We start from the raw sequence: 20,604 nt of genomic DNA, 5'->3' as shown, positions 1-20,604 counted from the left end.
ATAAAATTGTGTCATATGTAAGTCCAACATGATTTTCTAATAATATATTAATTTGGGGCCAAATTGTTTTCCAAAAGGCATTTATACAGGGACAAAAATAGATTAAATGATCTAATGTCCCAATTTCTACCTTACAATGCCAGCATCTATTAGATTTAGAACTATCTATTTTTTGTAACCGAGTAGGGGTCCATAAAACTCTATGTAATAAAAATAACCATGTTTGACTCATAGATGCTGACATTGTAGTATGTATTCTCCAGGACCAAAATTTTTGCCATTGAGTTGCAGAAATTGTCTGTCCTATCTCAATACTCCAAATGTCCCTAAGTCCTGTTCTTTTTTTTTTATTTAAAAATCCATATAATAATTTATACCATTTTGCGGCTTGGTGTCCCAAAAAATCTGCCTGAAAGCAAAGGATTTGCAAACTATATTGAGTATTAAGATTTTTCCATTCAGGGAACCCTTCCTGGATGGCTTGCTTCAACTGCATCCATTTAAAATATTGTGTTATGTTCAATCCAAATTTTTGTTGCAATTGTGAAAAACTAAGCATGGATCCATTTACTATAACATCATTTAAAGACCGTATACCTGCAATTATCCATTGCTTCCATATTATTTTGAATCCACCAATTTTGATCCTGGAGTTTACCCAAATGGATTGATGTAACGATTTAGTTATTGGATCTGTTGTAATATTACTAATAAATCTTATTGTTTTCCATGTATCTAATAAAATTCTGTGATCTTTATATCTCTTGGGCATTGTTATACTTATAAGATGTTCCGGATATAATGGAAACAGGAGTCGCCATTCTAAATATAACCAGTCTGGTACATTCTCCATGAGGTCTGGGAGGATCCAATACATACCCTGTCTTAAAATATAGGCTTGATGATACCTATAAAAATTTGGAAAATTTACCCCTCCCTCTCTAATTGTTTTTTGTAATGTTGCTAAAGCGATTCTTGGCCTTTTCCCAAACCAAACAAATTTTGTAAGTATTCTATTTAATTTTTTATAAAATGACCCCTGAAAAAATATCGGAATCATACTCATTTGATAACAAACCACAGGTAAGATCATCATTTTTATTGTTTGAACTCTTCCCCACCATGAAAGATGTAAAGGATTCCATTGCTCGCACATTTCTGTTATTTTTTTTAATAAAATTTTTTTCATTTTCTGTTACTGTATCATCAATTGTATTTTTAATAACAATTCCTAAATATTTTATTCCTTCCTCTTTCCATTGGAATGAATATGAATCAAATAATCCTTTGGTACAATGGACATTAATTGGAAGAACTTCAGATTTTTCCCAATTTATTTTGTATCCAGAAAATTTACCAATTTATCTAATAAATTTAATAAACATGGAATAGTATCTTCCGGTTTCCTCAAATATAAAAGAATATCATCTGCATATGCAGATAATTTATATTCCCAATTTGAAAATGTGATCCCCTTTATTCCCTTAGTTTGATTTATTGCAATTAATAAGGGTTCAAGAACAATATCAAAAAGTAAGGGAGATAAAGGACAACCTTGTCTAACCCCCCGTAACAAGTTAAATCTTTCTGAAATGTTATTATTTATATTTAATCTTGCTCCAGGAGAGCTATACAATGTTTGAATCATTTTAATAAAAAAGGGACCTATTCCAAACCATTTAAAGCTTGATACATAAATTTCCACTCCACTCTATCAAATGCTTTCTCTGCATCTAACGATATTAAGAAAGCTGGTTCATTCATAGTTTTCGCTAAGTTTAAAGAATGAAGTGCCAGTCTGGTATTATGTGAGGAATGTCTTTTAGCAACGAATCCTGTTTGGTGTACATCTATAATAAAAGGAAGAGCTTTTGCCAATCTTAATGCTAATACTTTAGCAAGCAATTTTTCATCTACATTCAACAATGATATGGGCCTGTAGTTTGAAACCAATGTAGGATCCCTGTTTGGTTTGGTAAGACAATAATTACAGAATCTGCCATAGTACCTGATATATTTTCATTATGTATCTGATATTGATATAAATTTAATAAATAAGGCAATATAATATTTTGAAATGTTTTATAAAATTCAACAGTATATCCATCTCCACCTGGAGCGGATCCAACTCTAAGAGATTTCAATGCTAGTTCTATTTCTTTTAATGATATATGTTCTTCTAAACTTCCTTTTATATGTTCTGGAATATTTGGTCCAATAATTGAATTTAAAAACTCTAAGCCATCTTGTTCTTTATTTTCACAAGAATCTGAAGTATATAGACTCTTATAAAAATCAAGAAATTGTTTTACAATATCTTTAGTGCTGGTGTGTGTATTACCTTTTGTATCTTTTATTGCAATAATTTTAGTTTTTCTTTTTTTTGCTTTAAGAAAATTTGCCAACATTTTTCCAGCTTTATTTGAGTTTCCATAATATCTAAATTGCTGACAGAACATTTCTTTTCTAACAAATTGTGAAGAGAGTTCATTATATTTAATTTTAACTTTTAATAGTTTTTGTAATACTACATTTTCCCATTTAATAATTAATTTTTTTTCTAATGATTTAATTTCTTCCTCTAATTCCATAAATTGTTTTTTAAGCTGTTTTTTCATAAAAGCCGAATATGATATAATGTTTCCTCTCATTGTAGCTTTACAAGCATCCCATATAATTTCAATATTCATATTGTCTGTGCTATTAATTTGAAAAAACTCTTTCATCTTTACTTTTAGGTCTGTTACAAAATTTTCATCAGCAAGTAAGGCATTATCATATTTCCAAATTGATGTAAAATTTGTTTTTATATCATTTTTTAGATCAATCCACACACCAGCATGATCAGAAATTATAATAGGATCAATAACTGCTTTCATAACTTTTTGTGCTAAATTACTAGAAACAAATATATAATCAATTCTTGAAAATGATTTATGGACCTGAGAACAAAAAGAATATTCCTGATCATTAAAATGAAGAATACGCCATATATCTACCAAATCACAAGATTGTATCAAATTTTCTAGCCCTAATGATTTTATAATTTTACTAGGTTTCTTATCCAAAATAGGATCCATAACAGCATTGAAATCTCCAGCTACTATCAAATTTGAAGTAGCCAATGGTAGTAATATCTGTTGAATTTTTTTAAAAAACTCCATTTGATTTGAATTAGGAGCATATAAATTAAATAAGTCCAGGGTTGTATTTCCCATTATCATTTTGATATGTACCCATCTTCCTAATGGATCAATTTTTATAAGTTTAAAATCAGCAGTACATTTCTTATTAATAAGTATGGCTACTCCTGCCTTTTTCCCTAAGGCAGGAGCAAAAAAACATTTAGATACCCATCCCCCAATTAGTTTATTAGATTCATTCCCTGTAAGATGTGTCTCTTGCATGAAATAGATATCCGCATTTTGCTTGTGAAGGAAACCTAACATTTTTTTTCTTTTTACTGGGTGATTCAGACCATTGACGTTAATGGAAAAAATTTTAATTGTCATTTAATAATTTGAGTAAAATAAAATATCTTCTTAATAATAAAATTTTGATCAGATATCTGCACTTTTCTTTAATTATTCTAGATTTAATTATTAATTTTCCCCTCTTCCTATTCCCATCCCCCACCCCACCCTCCCTTTTAATTAAAAATTGTGTATACTTGGTAACACGCATCCTAAGTCGATAATAAAGCACTCCATAAGACCTGTTCTTATTGTATTCTATAAATTAAAACATTTGTTATTTAAATGAAATATAATATAATTTAGCCATGTTACACACATATATATATATATATATAATATTCAAAGCATATTATATTGTTAATTTATCTAAATTGTTATTTTTGTAATAAATATATATCAATAAATAATCCCTTATTTGTTTTATTTTAAATAATATGGGAATTCAATGATATATAATTAAGTATTTTATGATCAAAAAATTCCCCTCCTATGGAGGAACCCACCGTAAAAGCACATCTCGATTTCACATATATATTTCTTTTACTTTTATGTTAGTTGAATCCAGAAGAGAGAATAATTTCAATACAAACTCATTTCCTTCAAGTATATCTCAGTCCATCTTTATTCTTGATTGTAGTTTTCTATTCCGTTTTGAATTTTCATTTTCTCTTCTTTTCTTCTTTTTCCAATGTATGTAGTTCTTCTCTTTATATGATCAATACGATGCAACAACAAGATCTGTCCATAAGTTCAACGGTTATACAAAAGTCTTTCTTTATAGTTCCGGTGTCTGCTCTGTCCATCACATGTAGTTCCCTCGCTTTGACATCTGGGAATCTGAGTCTTTATTCTCTCCTCTGTATCTAGTGTTATATATGTTCGAGATGCACCCTCACTGCGCATCCCTCCATGGAGGAAGATCTTTACTTTATATTGTATTAAATTAATTAAAATTATAAAATTATAAAGTAGTCTTTCAAATATTTTCTATTTTTCTAAAAATGAAAATCATTTATCTGAAAATTATTAATTAATATTGAATGTTCCTAAACATCTTTCCTTATAAATTCATTCTTTAATATTATATTATATTTTCCTTTAATACATTCATATCTTCCTTTAATAAACTTAGTTCATGTTTAAAACATTCACTTATTCCCTTAATAGAAGTTTTTTTTTTTTTTTTTGTTTTTTTTTTTTTTTTTGGAATTTTGATTTCATTTGAATTCCATTTTTGAATATCGTTAGTGTAGAATATTTGAATTGATTTGAATATATTACATTCTATATAGTTTTTCCAAATCAATTTAAAATACCTTTTTATCAATTAGTTATTTAACTATATTCAGTTATCTATATATAGGAACTAAAATATGATAAACAATTTAAGAAGACATTGGTACTTCCTGGTTTTGAATAAATTTTTCTAATTTCTCTGGATCATTGAAAGATAAAGTTTTGTTTCCAATTGTCACTTTCATAGTAGCAGGGTATACCAATCCAAACTTCGCTCCTAATTCTCTCAGCTTTGGTCTTAAATCCAATAATTTCTTTCTTTTTACAGCTGTATTTTTTGCGAAATCCGGCACTAGATGTATAAAAGCATCCTGATACTTCAAACCTTTATTTTTCTTGGCCAGTTGTAATATTTCTATGGCCTGTTGGTGTCGCAATAGTTTAAAAATAAAAGGTCTTGGTCCTTGCTGGTTTACTGCTCTTTTTAAAGGCACTCTATGTGCTCTTTCTATTTCTATGGGAAATTTCGTTTGTAAAGGAAGTAGCTTGGGAAGTAATTTTTCAATGAAGGTGACAGGATTTCCTAATTCTGCTCCTTCCGGCAAGCCAATCAGACGGATGTTACTTCTTCGTTCACGATTCGAAAAATCTTCCAGGTCTTTAATAAGTATTTCAATTTTTTTCCTGTCTGCTTGGCTATAACAGATTTCCTCTTCAACTGTCAGCATTCTTTCTTCTAAGTTGTTAGATTTCAATTCAAGCACATCCATCTTCTTATTTATATTTGAAACCTCTTCTGTTAAATCGGTAACTTTTTTAGTAATAATAGAAAGCATTTCTTTAATTTCTTTTAACTCTTTCATAACTTCTGTGTCTGTCAGTTTTAAACTGCTCTCCTGCTCCGGTTTTGCCCTTTTGCTACTTCCTGATACAGCGAAGTCGTTTTTATTCTGTTTACCAGTTGCCATCCTTTTTTCTTCTTTATTATTCATAGGACCAGTGAAATTTTAATATTTCTTCCGTTTTCATTCAATTTATTTAATCTTTCAAGGTCTTTTTAATGGAGCTCTTCAATTACACGACTTTCTTCATGCGTGTCCAAGCCACGCCCCCTGAAAAGCTTTCTTTTGTGCATTTTTAACGTGGACACCTTTATATTTGAGAATGGTCATAAAAGTTAGACATACTAAGGGACAAAACGTCTAGATAGGGCACATTTGTATATGGGAATACCCATCAATCAAATAATATTGGGAGGAGGAATGGAATCGCCCAGTAATAGAAACATAGATAGAAACATAGAAAATGACGGCAGAAAAGGGCCACTGCCCATCTAGTCTGCCCACACTAATGGCCCACCTCCTAACTACCTCCATGAAGAGATCCCACATGCCAATCCCATCTTTTCTTAAAATCTGGCATGCTGCTGGCCTCAATTACCTGTTGTGGAAGATTATTCCAGCGGTCAACCACCCTTTCGGTGAAGAAATATTTTCTGGTGTCGCCATGAAATTTCCCACCCCTGATTTTCAACGGATGCCCTCTTGTTGCCGTGGGTCCTTTAAGGAAAAAGAGATCCTCTTCCACCTTGATACGCCCCGTGACATATTTGAACGTCTCGATCATGTCTCCCCTCTCTCTGTGTTCCTCAAGTGAGTACAGCTGCAACTTATCCAGTCGTTCCTCATACGGGAGATCCTTGAGTCCTGAGACCATCCTGGTGGCCATTCGCTGAACCGACTCAACTCTCCGCACATCTTTTTGATAATGCGGCCTCCAGAATTGTACAGTACAGTGGTGCCTCACACAACGAACTTAATTGGTTCCAGGAGCAAGTTTGTTATGCGAAACGTTCGTTATGTGAAACGCGTTTTCCCATAAGAATACATGTAAAAAAAAATAATTCGTTCTGCAGCATAAAATATGCTAAGATGACATAAAAAAAGATAAATTTTTGGTTATTATTTTTATTTAGATACATCTAAAAACATAATTGTTTTTTAAAACAACACACATTTTTTAAATTTAAAGACAGACTAAGTAGAGTCTAATTTTACAGTGAGAGAGGGCAGAGTCTCAGCGGCAAAAACTGGGACTTAACTGTTCATTTTTTTTTTTTTTTTCTACCGTGTTTCCCCGATGATAAGGCAGGGCCATCAAATAAGACAGCCCCCCCCTTTTTAGAAAAAAATGTAAAATAAGGCACCCCCCCCGCAAATAAGCCACCCACCGATACCTGCGCTTACCCGAATCGGGTGGTACGGTGGGTGACTCCGTGTGGTCCCTGGCACCCCCGACACGATCGGGGCAAGAGGGAGCCCAAGCCCTCTTGCCCCCCGACTCCCCGACACGATCGGGGCAAGAGGGAGCCCCAAGCCCTCTTGCCCCCCCGACTCCCCGACACGATCGGGGCAAGAGGGAGCCCAAGCCCTCTTGCCCCCCCCCCGACTCCCCGACACGATCGGGGCAAGAGGGAGCCCAAGCCCTCTTGCCCCCCGACATCCCCGACACGATCGGGGCAAGAGGGAGCCCAAGCCCTCTTGCCCCCCCCCGACTCCCCAACACGATCGGGGCAAGAGGGAGCCCAAGCCCTCTTGCCCCCCCCGACCCCCCGACACCGATCGGGGCAAGAGGGAGCCCAAGCCCTCTTGCCCCGCCGATTCCCCAACTCCCCGACAATATCGGGCCAGGAGGGAGCCCAAGTCCTCCTGGCCACGGCGACCCCCTAACCCCACCCTGCACTACATTACGGGCAGGAGGGATCCCAGGCCCTCCTGCCCTCGACGCAAACCCCCCCCCCCCCCCAACGACCGCCCCCCCCCAAGAACCTCCGACCGCCCCCCCAGCCGACCCGCGACCCCCCTGGCCGACCCCCACGACACCCCCAACCCCCTTCCCCGTACCTTTCTGTAGTTGGCCGGACAGACGGGAGCCAAACCCGCCTGTCCGGCAGGCAGCCAACGACGGAGAATGAGGCGGATTGGCCCATCCGTCCCAAAGCTCCGCCTACTGGTGGGGCCTAAGGCGCCTGGGCCAATCAGAATAGGCCCGGGAGCCTTAGGTCCCTCCTGGGGGCAGGGCCTTGAGGCACATGGTCGGGTTGGGCCCATGTGCCTCAGGCCCCGCCCCAGGAGGGACCTAAGGCTCCCGGGCCTATTCTGATTGGCCCAGGCGCCTTAGGCCCCACCAGTAGGGCGGAGCTTTGGGACGGATGGGCCAATCCGGCCTCGTTCCGTCGTTGGCTGCCTGCCGGACAGGCTGGGTTTGGCTCCTGTCTGTCCGGCCAACTACAGAAAAGTACGGGGAAGGGGGTTGGGGGTGTCGTGGGGTCGGCCAGGGGGGTCGCGGGTCGGCTGGGGAGCGGTCGGAGGTTCTTGGGGGGGGCGGTCGTTGGGGGGAGGGGGGTTTGCGTCGAGGGCAGGAGGGCCTGGGATCCCTCCTGCCCGTAATGTAGTGCAGGGTGGGGTTAGGGGGTCGCCGTGGCCAGGAGGACTTGGGCTCCCTCCTGGCCCGATCGTGTCGGGGAGTCGGGGGGGCAAGAGGGCTTGGGCTCCCTCTTGCCCCGATCGTGTCGGGGAGTCGGGGGGGCAAGAGGGCTTGGGCTCCCTCTTGCCCCGATCGTGTCGGGGAGTCGGGGGGGCAAGAGGGCTTGAGCTCCCTCTTGCCCCGATCGTGTCGGGGAGTCGGGGGGGGCAAGAGGGCTTGGGCTCCCTCTTGCCCCGATCGTGTCGGGGAGTCGGGGGGGCAAGAGGGAGCCAGGCGGAGAGAGGGCAGTTAAGCGCAGTGCCTGCGCGGAAGGATGCAGCTCGGGCGACTTCGTTGTGTGAAACGAAGTTCGTTGTACGAATCAAGACATAAAGTTCGTTGTGCGCAGCGTTCGCTGTGCGAGGCGTCCGTTATGCGAGGCACCACTGTATTTCAGATGGGGTCTCACCATGGATCTGTACAACGGCATTATGACCTCGGGTTTAAGGCTGATGAAACTTCTACGGATACAGCCCATGATTTATCTAGCCCTGGATGAAGCTTTCTCCACTTGATTGGCAATCTTTATGTCTTCGCTAATAATCACCCCCAAGTCACTTTCTGCTACAGTCCTTGCTAGGATCTCACCATTTAATACCCATCAATCAAACAATATTGGGAGAAGGAATGGAATCGTCCAGTGGTTCCTTTAAAGACCAGAATTGAAAAGAAACCAGGGGTGTATTTCTTGGATATGAGGAAAAGCTTTTTCCTGGGCTCTGGTGCATGAATATTATTTGTAACAAAAGCATGTCTTTTGATACAGTGAATGAAGGAGAAGCCACTTCTTATTCTATTCTGTAATCAGGTACTTGAGTTATACAGATAGAAATAATGTCAGCGACAAGTGCAGGCAGTCAGAGAATAAATTTTTGAAAACATGGGACCTTTCTGAATGTCATTGATGCCTTGATTACGTAGTGCATTGATGATTGCTTTGGTGATGTGAAGTACAGTCAAACCTCGGTTTGCGAGTAACCCGGTTTGCGAGTGTTTTGCAAGATGAGCAAAACACTCAGCAAACTTTTCATTCGCAAACCAAGTGTTGACTCGATTTGCGAGCACCCCCCTGATAACCGGCATCGCTCCCCCCCACTCGCAAAGGCCCCCCTCACTCCAACCGGCACCCCCCCGCGCGAATGGCCCCCCCGCACGAACAACTTAAACTTACCCCCCCCCCCCCCGTCTGGCACCGGTACGCAGGCACAGATCGTGCCGGTGCCTAGAAGATCTTCCGGCTTCTGCCTGCCTTGAGCATGCATCTGCGCATGCTCAAGGACTTCTAATTCTCCCTCTCGTCGAAATTCTCGGTGAGAGGGAGAATTAGAAGTCCTTGAGCATGCGCAGATGCATGCTCAAGGCAGGCAGAAGCCGGAAGATCTTCTAGGCACCGGCACGATCTGTGCCTGTGTGCTGGTGCCAGACAAGGGGGGGGGGGGTTAAGATTAAGTTGTTCGGGCGGGAGGGCCAGTTTGCGCAGGGAAGGGTGCCGGTTGGAGCGAGGGGGCCTTTGCGAGCGGGGGGGGGGGGGGGGGAACAATGCCAGTTATCAGGGGGGGGGGGGGGGAATGCATCAAAGCGAGTTTCCATTATTTTCTATGGGGAAACTCGCTTTGATAAACGAGCATTTTGGATTACGAGCATGCTCCTGGAACGGATTATGCTCGTAATCCAAGGTACCACTGTATAAGTGGTATGGGGGAAGGGGTCTTAAGTAAGGTATGCAGGAGTGAGGGCACATGTGGGGGTGATTGAGATAAGGATACTGTGATTTATAAGTTAGGGTGATGCATGGTACATGGGGGCTTGTGGTGCCACTGGGCTTGAGCTCATCTGAGAAGCTGAAAGCTATGCCGTCGTCGTTTCACTACCAGCAGGGCCTCCCAAGGTTTCAGCAGAGATATCAAATTAACGATGTACTACCCATCTGGGCAGCAGCAGATGGGCAGTGTTGGAAGTGTGGGGATCATGTTTGGTACGACAACATCAAATTTATATTCCGCAGAAGAAAGACCAGGAAATCTACTTCTGTATTCTACCAGGAAAACTTGATGATGTTTATCAAGTCGCTAGAACTCGAATATGAGTCAATGGCATCTAACATGGACTATATCAATAGAAATGGTTATGGTACAAAAGAAGAGAGCTACTTGTTGCCTTCAACCTAGCCAGTCACATAGTTTCTACCATTTTGCCCAGCACTGAAATAAATATAGCTATTTGGGTACAAAAATCATTTTGGCAAATTGTACTCTCCTCCCCAAAAAAATAACTTGAAACTCCTCCTGGATTCCTCATTACCCCTCTCCCATCCCAAAGTATTGGTGCAATATTTCTCTTATATATTTGGCCCAGATCTCAGGATACTGCAAACCCTAAGTACCAGTAGCATACCTGGGACTCAATGGGCCCTAGGCAAGAGGACCGAGATGTGGCTCCCCCTCCACCCCTGCCAGGTCCTCCATAGCTGCAGCATCAGAGACAGCACTAAAGGCTGCTTCTCTGGCTGGTGGGGCCTTTCCTCTGCCACATCCTGCCCACAGGAAGTTGCACCAGCATGGTGGGACGTGGCAAAGGATAGGTCCAGCCAGCCAGAGAGGCAGCCTTTAGTGTCATCTCTGACATTGTAGCAATGGAGGACCCAGCAGGCGGTTAAATTGCTGAGCACAAGGGATGGGGAGATACCGAACCTTGGTGTGTGTAAGGGAGGGTTCAATGGTCCTAGGCATTTTGCCGGGCTCACGCAATGGTAGCTACGTCCCTATGTACGTCAGAGATCCCTCTGCCGAATACAAGGGAAATTCTTCTTCGTACCTCTCAAACCTTCCTGCAACCTGAATACCAGAGGATTCCCACAAAAACATCAAAGGCCTGCGGTTGCAGTCTTCCAGGTGCCTCAATACAGAGTCTAAGGACTCCAGTGGGTCCATTATTGCCACCAACAAATCGGCTGCAAACCAAAGTCACACTCATTCAGTCACATTTTCTTCACCTTGTCAACCTGCAATATCTTTTGCACTAAAGGTCTGTCCCCGCAAGTAATCTCTTCCATCCCTGCCCATCCCCATAATCTTCAGAAGTAGTTATTTCATTTAATTATGCTACTGAACTAAAGGCTCTGGTAGAGACCCATTTACAAATAGTAAAAACACTTTATTAATTTGGAAAAATTAATTGGGAAGCATACTTTGTAAATGGGTCTCTGCCAGTGACTCTAATGTAAATATAAATACTCCAGCTGTTGAGGACCCTCAAGTTATGTCAGCTGAGGACTTACTCTGAAGGTGGAGGAAGGAACTCTGCTGGCAGCCTGAAAAGAAGAAGGGAGTGCACCAGAGAAAGGCACCATCTCCATGGGAGCCCCGAACATAGATGACCCATCCCCACCAGATCCTTGTGAGTCTGGAGGGAGTCCCTGTGGGATCCCAGAGGACCTGGAGGGGATCCTCATTCAGCCATAATGCTTGGTGGTCTCATGACATGCCTGCTTGACAAAGGAAGTGTTTTCTAGGAGGCAGCTGCCTTATTGGGAAAAAAAAATTGCAATGGAACCATTTAACAGGGATTTTCATTTTGGTTTAACAGTTCTGTCTTCAGCAAAGAAAGCAAGGATACCTCTTTCAGACCAATAGCATAGCTTTGGGGTTCACATTTCTCCCTCAGATTAAATTTCCTGTACAGTTGCTTTGCGAGATGTCCATGGCAGCCTTCTGCAAAAATAGTTACTTTGCCATGCAGCTCCAATCCCCTTTCAAATGTTGCCTGGGAAGAACAAAAGAGGTAGTCATTACAAGCTACATTATCAAACATTTTGCTAAAGCCAATCACGCACAGGCTCCCACCCCCTCCAACACTAAACCTATTATGTTCATAAACAATACTGCTTACAGAAGCTTTTAAAGTAGCAGTACATAAACCTGATGGATATTACAGAATTACATCACTGAGCTAAACTTTCAAAAACATGTACATCTAAGTAACAACATCAGGTCCCTAGATTTGGTCTGTTTTTCAAGTGATTTTCAAACATGAATACCTGCCCCCCAAGAGTCCATCTTTTGTCCCAGTATCCACTGGCCATGTGTGAGGCAGGGCCAGAATGCAGCCATGTCTTTAGTATCAACTATCTCAATATCCAACCAGGGATAATCTGTAAGTCTAAATTAATAATGCAGAGAGCTCTCTTCTTGAGTTTACTTACTTCCCACTTATAGTTTAGTCTTAGAGGAGTCAATTATGAATTTTTATAATTTCATTGAGGCACCAAAATCTAGATGTAATGTATATCCAATGCCTTTAGGAGAACTTTTACCATGCCCTCATCCATTAATGTTTTGAAAATTAATATGAAAAAGTTTGCATTTATAACATTAATATTTCTCCTGACTTTGTTTCTTCTTTTCATCTCTCTCTTTTTTTTTTTTTAAATCATTGTTAACTGAGTCAAGCTCCTTATTTGGTTGATGACCTGGTATACAAAGCTAAAACACTGTCATAACAAAAACTTACATACCTTTGGTGACCCGTCCTTACTGATGCCCACATCATTAGTGGCGATCCCCTTCACACTGCCATCTTCATGAAAAAGGACCTAAAAACAAAACATTTCCTTTACCTATTCTAGAAACAAATTCACAAAATGACTTAATTTCTCTCTATTGCTCACTTGCTGCTGTTCTTCATACTTAGAAAATCTTAATTAATTAATTAATTTTTTGCAGCAAGAATACTTGACCAGCAGTAAATACGTCCAGTACCACTGGAAGCATATAAATTGTTCCATTTCCTCCACCTCATCTCAAATACATACTTTCGATGCTTCGTGTAAATAAAAAGAACAAAAGAGTCACACAAATGACTGCCAGGCTTTTTCTCTAACACACTGAGTACAATTCCTTTCAGGTGGCACTTTGGTTTATAACTGTCCCACTGGAGGAAAAGCTCAAAAGGCCTCTACAATGAGAGTAGCAAGCCAAATCAAGGAGTCGTGAGGAAAAGATGTCAATCACTCAGCTGTGGAATGTTCAGGATACACTTTATTGATAATAGCACTATGTAGACTTGACACCGACAGTGTTTTGGCAAAACTACCTTTTTCAAGAGTTCTCTCATAAAATACTGAGACACAAACTACGCTTCAGGACAACTGTTAAGATTAAAGAGATTGTGTTCTTTGCAAAGTCATTTTAAAACACAAGCAAGAGTTATGCTTGCTCTGTTTCAAGCCTGAAATTACCAGACGGCCTATCAGCAGTGACAGGATTTCTGAGGAAAAGAAGACAGCTTACGATTCACAGCACTGCCTTTCGCCTCCCACCTCTCTGTGGTAACCTCGAGCTTGAAACATAGCAAGCAAAACTCTTGCTTGTATTTTAAAATGACTTTGCAAAGAACACAATCTCTTTAATCTCAACAGTTGTCCTGAAGTAGTTTGTGTCTGAGTATTTTATGAAAGGACTATCAATCAGAGGATCATTCCATACCCGACTCTTGATAAAGGTAGTTTTGCCGAAACACTGTCAATGTCGAGTCTACATAGGGCTCCTTTTATGAAGCTGCGTTAGCGGCTTTATCGCACGCGACTTTTTATCACGCGCTAACCCCTGCGCTAGCCGAAAAACTACCGCCTGCTCAAGAGGAAGCGGTAGCGGCTAACACGGCCGGCAGTTTAGCGCGCGCTATTACGCACATTAAATTGCTAACGCGGCTTTGTAAAAGGAGCCCATAGTGCTACTATTAATAAAGTGTAACCTGAACATTCTATGGCTGAGTGATTGACATCTTTTCCTCATGACTCTGATTTGGCTTATAACTGTCCCAATCATAACAGATTTTAAGTTTGTTTTCAGAGATGTAAAAGTTTTCAGGTATTACTGATCTACAAAAAGGCATGGGTTCAAAAGCCATAGTTTCAATGTTTGCTTTAAATATTTCCTTTAACATGAAGAAAAACCAAAAAGAACTTGTTTGGAGAAATTAAGCAAATTTGCCTACCTCAGCAGCAGCGTAGCCCGGATAGACCTCAACCCCGAGGGCTTCCGCTTGTTCCCCTAGCCAGCTCACCAGGTATCCCAGCCGCACAATATAGTTTCCATGATTATTCATTGGAAGTCCTAAGATTACAATGCACAAGTTCAAAAATTTGACATAATTCTCAGTATATGTTCAATCAGTATTCTCCTCTTGGAGATGTTGAAACATTGTGGGAAAAAAAGGAAGGATCATTCATACCACCTGGATTTAAATGTTACGCATAAACTAAAGAGTAATTGGAGCCAAAAACTGATTTTAACAAAAAATCTAAAAGTGGAAAATATAGATAATAGCAGCAAAGCAATAATATAAAAAAGAAGTTACGCTATTAGTTAAGAGCAGTGGAGGGTTCAGATTCCAATGTCACTCCTTGTGACTTTGGTTATCCCTCCATTGCCTCAGGTACAAACTTAGGGGTCCACGCAGTAAACTTGCATTAGAGTCATATGCTAACCCTTGGTGCACAGCTTCTAAATGCAAGGCTCATGCAAAAGCAAATAGTATGCAAATTACAGTTGTTTTAAAAGTAGGGCTGTACATGGATTAAAATGTTTAGTCATACGATTAATCGCACATTACGCCACCCTCACATTTCCTTCTGTACAGTGCAATAAATAGATAGATGTACATTCTCAAAAGTGACATATTTCAATTGCTAAAAATAAAATAATTTTATTTCCCTGCATCCCCCACAGTTCAGCAACTCTCTCTCTCTCTTACTCACTTTCCCCTCTCAAAGTCTTAGCTTCCCATCTCCAGCCTCCTCATAGTCCTGCATTTCACTCTCTCTTCATGTCCCATTCCAACAGGTCCACCACTTCTCCCTCTACAACCCTGACCAATGCCTCTCTCTTTGCTCCCCCTCAGTCCTACACCTCTCCCTCTGCCCCTACTTCTCCCCCCTGGAGCCCAGCATCTTTTCCTCTTTACCCTCAGAATCTAGCACCTCTTCTTCTGCCTCTCCCCTCCGAGTACAGCACCTCTTCCTCAGCCAGCCTCCTCCCCCTAACAAGTCCAGCACCTTTTCCTTCATCCCCCCTCCTCTCACTTTCAGCTTTCAAAATTCTATTTTGTGCCAGCAGCAACAGCCACAGTGCTAAACTTGCTGCCTGGGCTGACCCAGAGCCTTTTCTCAACCAGGACCTGCTATAAAAAGGAAGATGCATTGGAGGGAAAGGCCCTGGCTGGGGAAAAGCTATTGGTCAGCCCAGGCAGCAAATTAGTGATGCTGCTGTTGGCAAAGAATAGGACTTTGAAAACTAGAGGAGGGGGTCCAAGAGGGGATAAAGAAAAAGGTGGACTCGTAGGGCTGGGGTTGCAGGTTTCCATGCAAGTTTAGAGGGCCACCAGGGAGAAGGGGAGGGGAAATGCAATTAACGCATTAAAATTATTAATGTGATTTAATATTTTAACATGCTAATCATGTTAAGAATGTGCTAAATGTGCAGCCCTAATTAAATGGTAGTTAGAAACAGCAGCACACACCGCAGCAGTAACATACTATTACTAATTATTTTGCTAGTGCTACTACATGTACACAGCACTGTATACATTATATACAGATACTTTCTCTGTCCCTAGAGGGCTCAAAATCTAAGTTTGTGTACCTGGGGCAATGGAAGGTTAAGTGACTTGCCCAAGGTCACAATGAGATGCAGCGGAACTAAACCTAGTTCTCCAGGATCTCTTCAACTCTGCTGTTTCAACTGTTTGCTGAAAGTGTCTCCTTCCTGTGAGTGCATGAGCGGGGATTAACCCATGCACTGACAGAAGGGAGAAATTAGAAAAAAGATAATCCTGATGGACTCCTGAGTCTCCCCCAACCCCAATACCCCTGAGACTCCTCTAACCCCACTCTCCAACCCAAGGAAAACCTTCCTATTCTCCATCCCCATAACACCCTGAATAAACTCAGTAGTGATCTAGAACAGTGGTCTCCAACCCTGTCCTGGAGGACCACCAGGCCTATCAGGTTTTCAGGCTAGCCCGAATGAATATGCATGAGAGAGATTTGCATATAATGGAAGTGACAGGCATACATATCGGCCCCATGCATATTCATTAGGGCTATCCTGAAAACCCGATTGGCCTGGTGGTCCTGCAGGACAGGGTTGGGGACCACTGATCTAGAAGATCCTGACTCCCTTCCCCCTTAAGAAAATGGGAGGTAGAAGTGATGTTCATTTGTTCCTGCTCCCATAGCTCCATCTTACAAAATGGCAGCATTAACCTCACATCATTCATCTTAAGGTGCAAAGTTTGGGATCAGTCTGCTAACCCTTAATAGACTGACTTTGTGCCTTGTGTGCAGGGTGCATGGCATGGAGAGGTGCTGCCATTTTCCAAGATGGAAGCGAAGGGAAGGAGCAAGTAGGCCTCCAATCTTCCACACTTTATTGCATTAGTCTCTTAGATTGTAATAAGAAGGGATTTGGGTGTCAGGATGTGGGATGACAGAGAAGCAAAGAAAAGACAACAAAAACTGACTTGGAAAAGCAGTGATTCTCCAAGCAGTCAAGATTTTATGGCTGGCAGCTGGGCTATGTCCTTGGCAGTATGGACTGGAAAAATTGGTCAGAATGGATGAGCCAGCTGGTCTTTGCTGCCATCATCTACTATGTTGTAAGGGGCTTTGTCCCAGTCTTTCTGGCAGGCAGTCCAATCTCTTGCCAGGCCGTACCTGGAAGAATTGGCACAGGAATCCGATAATTCTTTGTCAAAATCCCAAACTTGTCTTCTGTCACAGGAGTGTGAAGGGGAGCCTAGGGAAGCACAGAAGAGAAAGACAGACAGTCTATGTAAAAAGTGGGACGGCTGTATTAGCTTCAAAGGGTCTGTTTGTAGCAGTCCCCTAAAAATAATCTATACAGAGAAAGAAATAGTCCAATGTAAACATTCTTTCTGAGAGAAGAGGACATTTCTCTTTCTAGCGGAAAGGAGAGAACATTTCTCTGGGTATGTATATATTATTTTGCTCTGAGTTTTGATAATTTTGGGGATAAAAGCTAAATTGTAGATTGCTTTTTATGTAGAGTTTAGATCTTAAAAGAGGAAACTTTACTTAGCTAGTTTCCATAGTATAAAAGACTTTTATAGTTTTACAATTTTTAAACTTGAACTTTCTGCTATAGGTAGTCTCTGGCAGGCATAGCAGGGTCCAGCTTCACTCAGCACATCCTCCTCACTCCTTTTTTTAGTCTTCGTTTATTTATAACATATAACAGACTAATACATAGAAGGATAACAAATCAAACTAGAGAAGTGACATTATACAACATAGGAAAGGTTACCCCTGCGGTAATAAGAAGAAAGTTTTCAATGCTTACCATTTCTTATTAAATTTAACAGTAATATTAGACCTTTTAGCATTATAACATTCATATCTATATGACAAACTTAGTAAATGCCACCATTTATAATAGGAAACTTGTGAGAGATCCTTCCATAAAGTACAATTATGTGTTGTTTTTTTTCCTTATTATTTTTTATTTTCAAATTTTACATAAAGTGTACAAAATACTAAAGTACAATTGATGAATACACAATATCACTTTTATATCTAATACATCATAATCTAAATAAATTTTTCCCCCTCTCCCTCCCCCCACCCTTCTATTAATTTTCATTCATACATTACATATTGTATAACCTATTATAACATATTATGTAAAAATTATTTTCATTACCCCCCCTCTATGTGTGTCACAAAAAAGATATTTAAAAGAAAGAAGAAGAAAAATCCTGCAATTTATTCATTACAGTATTTTGTCAATGGCCCCCATATTTTTATAAATTTAGTATATGTCCCTCTTTGTATTGCTATTGTTCTTTCCATTTTAAATATATGACATATTGTATTCCACCAAAATGTATAATTTAGGTTATTATAATTCTTCCAATTATTGGTTATATGCTGAATGGCAACCCCTGTCATAATTAATAAAAGCTTGTTATTTTCTGGTGAAATTTGACTTTTTTTCCTCATCATCATTCCAAATAATACTGTATCATATGATATTGCTATATGATTTTCCATCAATTTATTAATTTGTGGCCAAATTGAATTCCAAAAAATTTTAATGTAGGGACAATGATATAATAAGTGATCTAGTGTCCCTGGTTCCAGATTACAGTGCCAGCATTTATTGGACTTAGAACTGTCTAATTTTTGCAAACGTGTAGGGGTCCAAAAAGCTCTATGTAATAAAAAGAACCAAGTTTGTCTCATAGATGCTGACACTGTACATTTCATTCTCCAAGACCAAATTAGTGGCCATTGAGATGCATTAATTTGATGCTTAATCTCAATGCTCCAAATATCTCTTAGACCATTTTTTGGTTTTTTATTCAAATATCCAGATATTAATTTATACCACAATGCGGCTTGATGTCCTAGGAAGTCTGCTTTAAAACATAAGAACTTTAAACTATATTGATTATTCAATGTTTTCCATTCAGGGAACCCAACCTGAATGGCCTGCTTCAATTGCAACCATTTAAAACTTTGTGTTTTATTAAGACCAAATCTATGTTGCAATTGTGAAAAATCCAGCAGTTTACCCTCTGAAATAACGTCATCTAAAGATCTAATGCCTGCAATAATCCAGTTCTTCCAAAGGATTTGAGCTCCGCCAATTTTGATCTTGGAGTTTATCCATAAAGATTGATTAGTTGATTTGTTTATTGGGATGGGTGTTAGTTTACTTATAAATCTCAACGTTTTCCAAGTATCCATTAAAATTTTATTTTCTCTGTATCTTCTAGGCATGTTAATACTTGGAAGGTGAACTAAATTTAGGGGAAACATAAGGCGCCATTCCAAATATAACCAATCTGGTGCATTATCTATAAGTTCTGGGAGGATCCAATACATACCCTGACGTAGAATATAGGCTTGATGGTACCTATAAAAATTTGGAAAATTTACCCCTCCCTCCTTGATTGATTTTTGCAAAGTTACTAAAGCTATTCTAGGTGTTCTACCAAGCCAAAGAAATTTCGTTAAAATGCTATTAAGCTTTTTATAAAAGGATCCCTGAAAATAAATAGGTATCATACTCATTTGGTAGCAAACTACAGGCAAGATCATCATTTTAATAGTTTGAACTCTCCCCCACCAAGAAATATGTAAGGGGTTCCATTGCTCACACAACTCCGTAACTTTTTTTAATACAAATTTTTCATTTTCTTTTACGGTATCTTCAATTGTATTTTTAACTTGAATGCCAAGATATTTAAAACCTTCTTCCTTCCATATGAACGGAAAATCTTTAAATAGTCCTTTTACACAATGAACATTTAAGGGTATAATTTCAGATTTATTCCAATTAATTTTATAACCTGAAAATTTACCAAACTTATCAATTAGTTTTAATAAAGAAGATAAGGTAGATTCTGGATTTCTCAAATAAAGCAAAATATCATCAGCATAAGCCGAAATTTTATATTCCATATCTGAATATGGAATACCCTGTATCTCCCCCGTTTGCTGTATTGCTAACAATAAGGGTTCTAATATAACATCAAATAACAAAGGAGATAAAGGACAACCCTGTCTAACTCCCCTCTGCAATTGAAATCCATCAGATATCTTATTATTAATATTTAATCTTGCAATCGGGAAGCTATACAAAGTTTTTACCATTTGTATAAATCCAGAACCTATACCAAACCATTCTAAAGCCTGATACATAAAATTCCATTCTACCCTATCAAACGCTTTTTCTGCATCCAAGGAAACTGTAAAAGTTGGTTCATCTATTTTTTTTGATAAATTTAACATATGAAACAATAATCTAGAGTTATTAGAGGAGTGTCTTTTAGCAACGAAACCCGTCTGATGCATATCTATAATATATGGGAGAGCTTTGGCTAATCTCAAAGCCAAAATTTTATTATCCACATTTATTAATGATATAGGCCTGTAGTTCGAAACCAAAGTAGGATCTTTATTTGGCTTAGGCAGAACTATTATTATTGATTCAGCCATAGTACCTTTAATATCACCTTTTATAAGTTGTGATTGATATAAATTTAGTAAATGTGGGGAAAGGATATTTTGAAATGTTTTATAAAATTCTACTGTATAACCATCACCACCTGGAGCGGATCCAACTCTAAGAGATCTCAATGCTGTTTCTAATTCTTTTAACGATATAGGTTCATCTAAACTTCGTTTTATATGATCAGGAACCTTAGGACCATTAATTAAATCTAAAAAATTTTTACCATCTTTTTGTTTCTCCAAATAAGGCTCGGAGGAATATAGATCTTTATAAAATTTTAGAAATTGTTTTAAAATTATATCTGTTTGATTTGTTATTGTACCATTATC

At 39.5% G+C, this 20,604-nt stretch overlaps 1 protein-coding gene across 2 annotated transcripts in view; it reads right to left on the bottom strand.

Annotated features, from left to right (window-relative positions):
• ETFDH (electron transfer flavoprotein dehydrogenase) overlaps window positions 1-20,604 on the bottom strand; it is an 80,591-nt gene that overhangs the window by 31,854 nt on the left and 28,133 nt on the right. For both annotated transcript variants that reach the window (XM_033941428.1, XM_033941419.1), the window contains exons 4-7: window positions 16,951-17,032; window positions 14,232-14,350; window positions 12,751-12,828; window positions 11,853-11,999 (exon numbers count right to left, since the gene is read on the bottom strand). In XM_033941428.1, the coding sequence (XP_033797319.1) occupies window positions 11,853-11,999; window positions 12,751-12,828; window positions 14,232-14,350; window positions 16,951-17,032 (426 nt within the window). The remainder of the gene's footprint in view (window positions 1-11,852; window positions 12,000-12,750; window positions 12,829-14,231; window positions 14,351-16,950; window positions 17,033-20,604) is intronic.

Source organism: Geotrypetes seraphini, chromosome 1, assembly GCF_902459505.1.
Source record: "Geotrypetes seraphini chromosome 1, aGeoSer1.1, whole genome shotgun sequence".
NCBI lineage: Eukaryota > Metazoa > Chordata > Amphibia > Gymnophiona > Dermophiidae > Geotrypetes > Geotrypetes seraphini.
The sequence above is the reverse complement of the archived record's forward strand: the minus strand, read 5'-3'. Positions and strand labels throughout refer to the sequence as shown.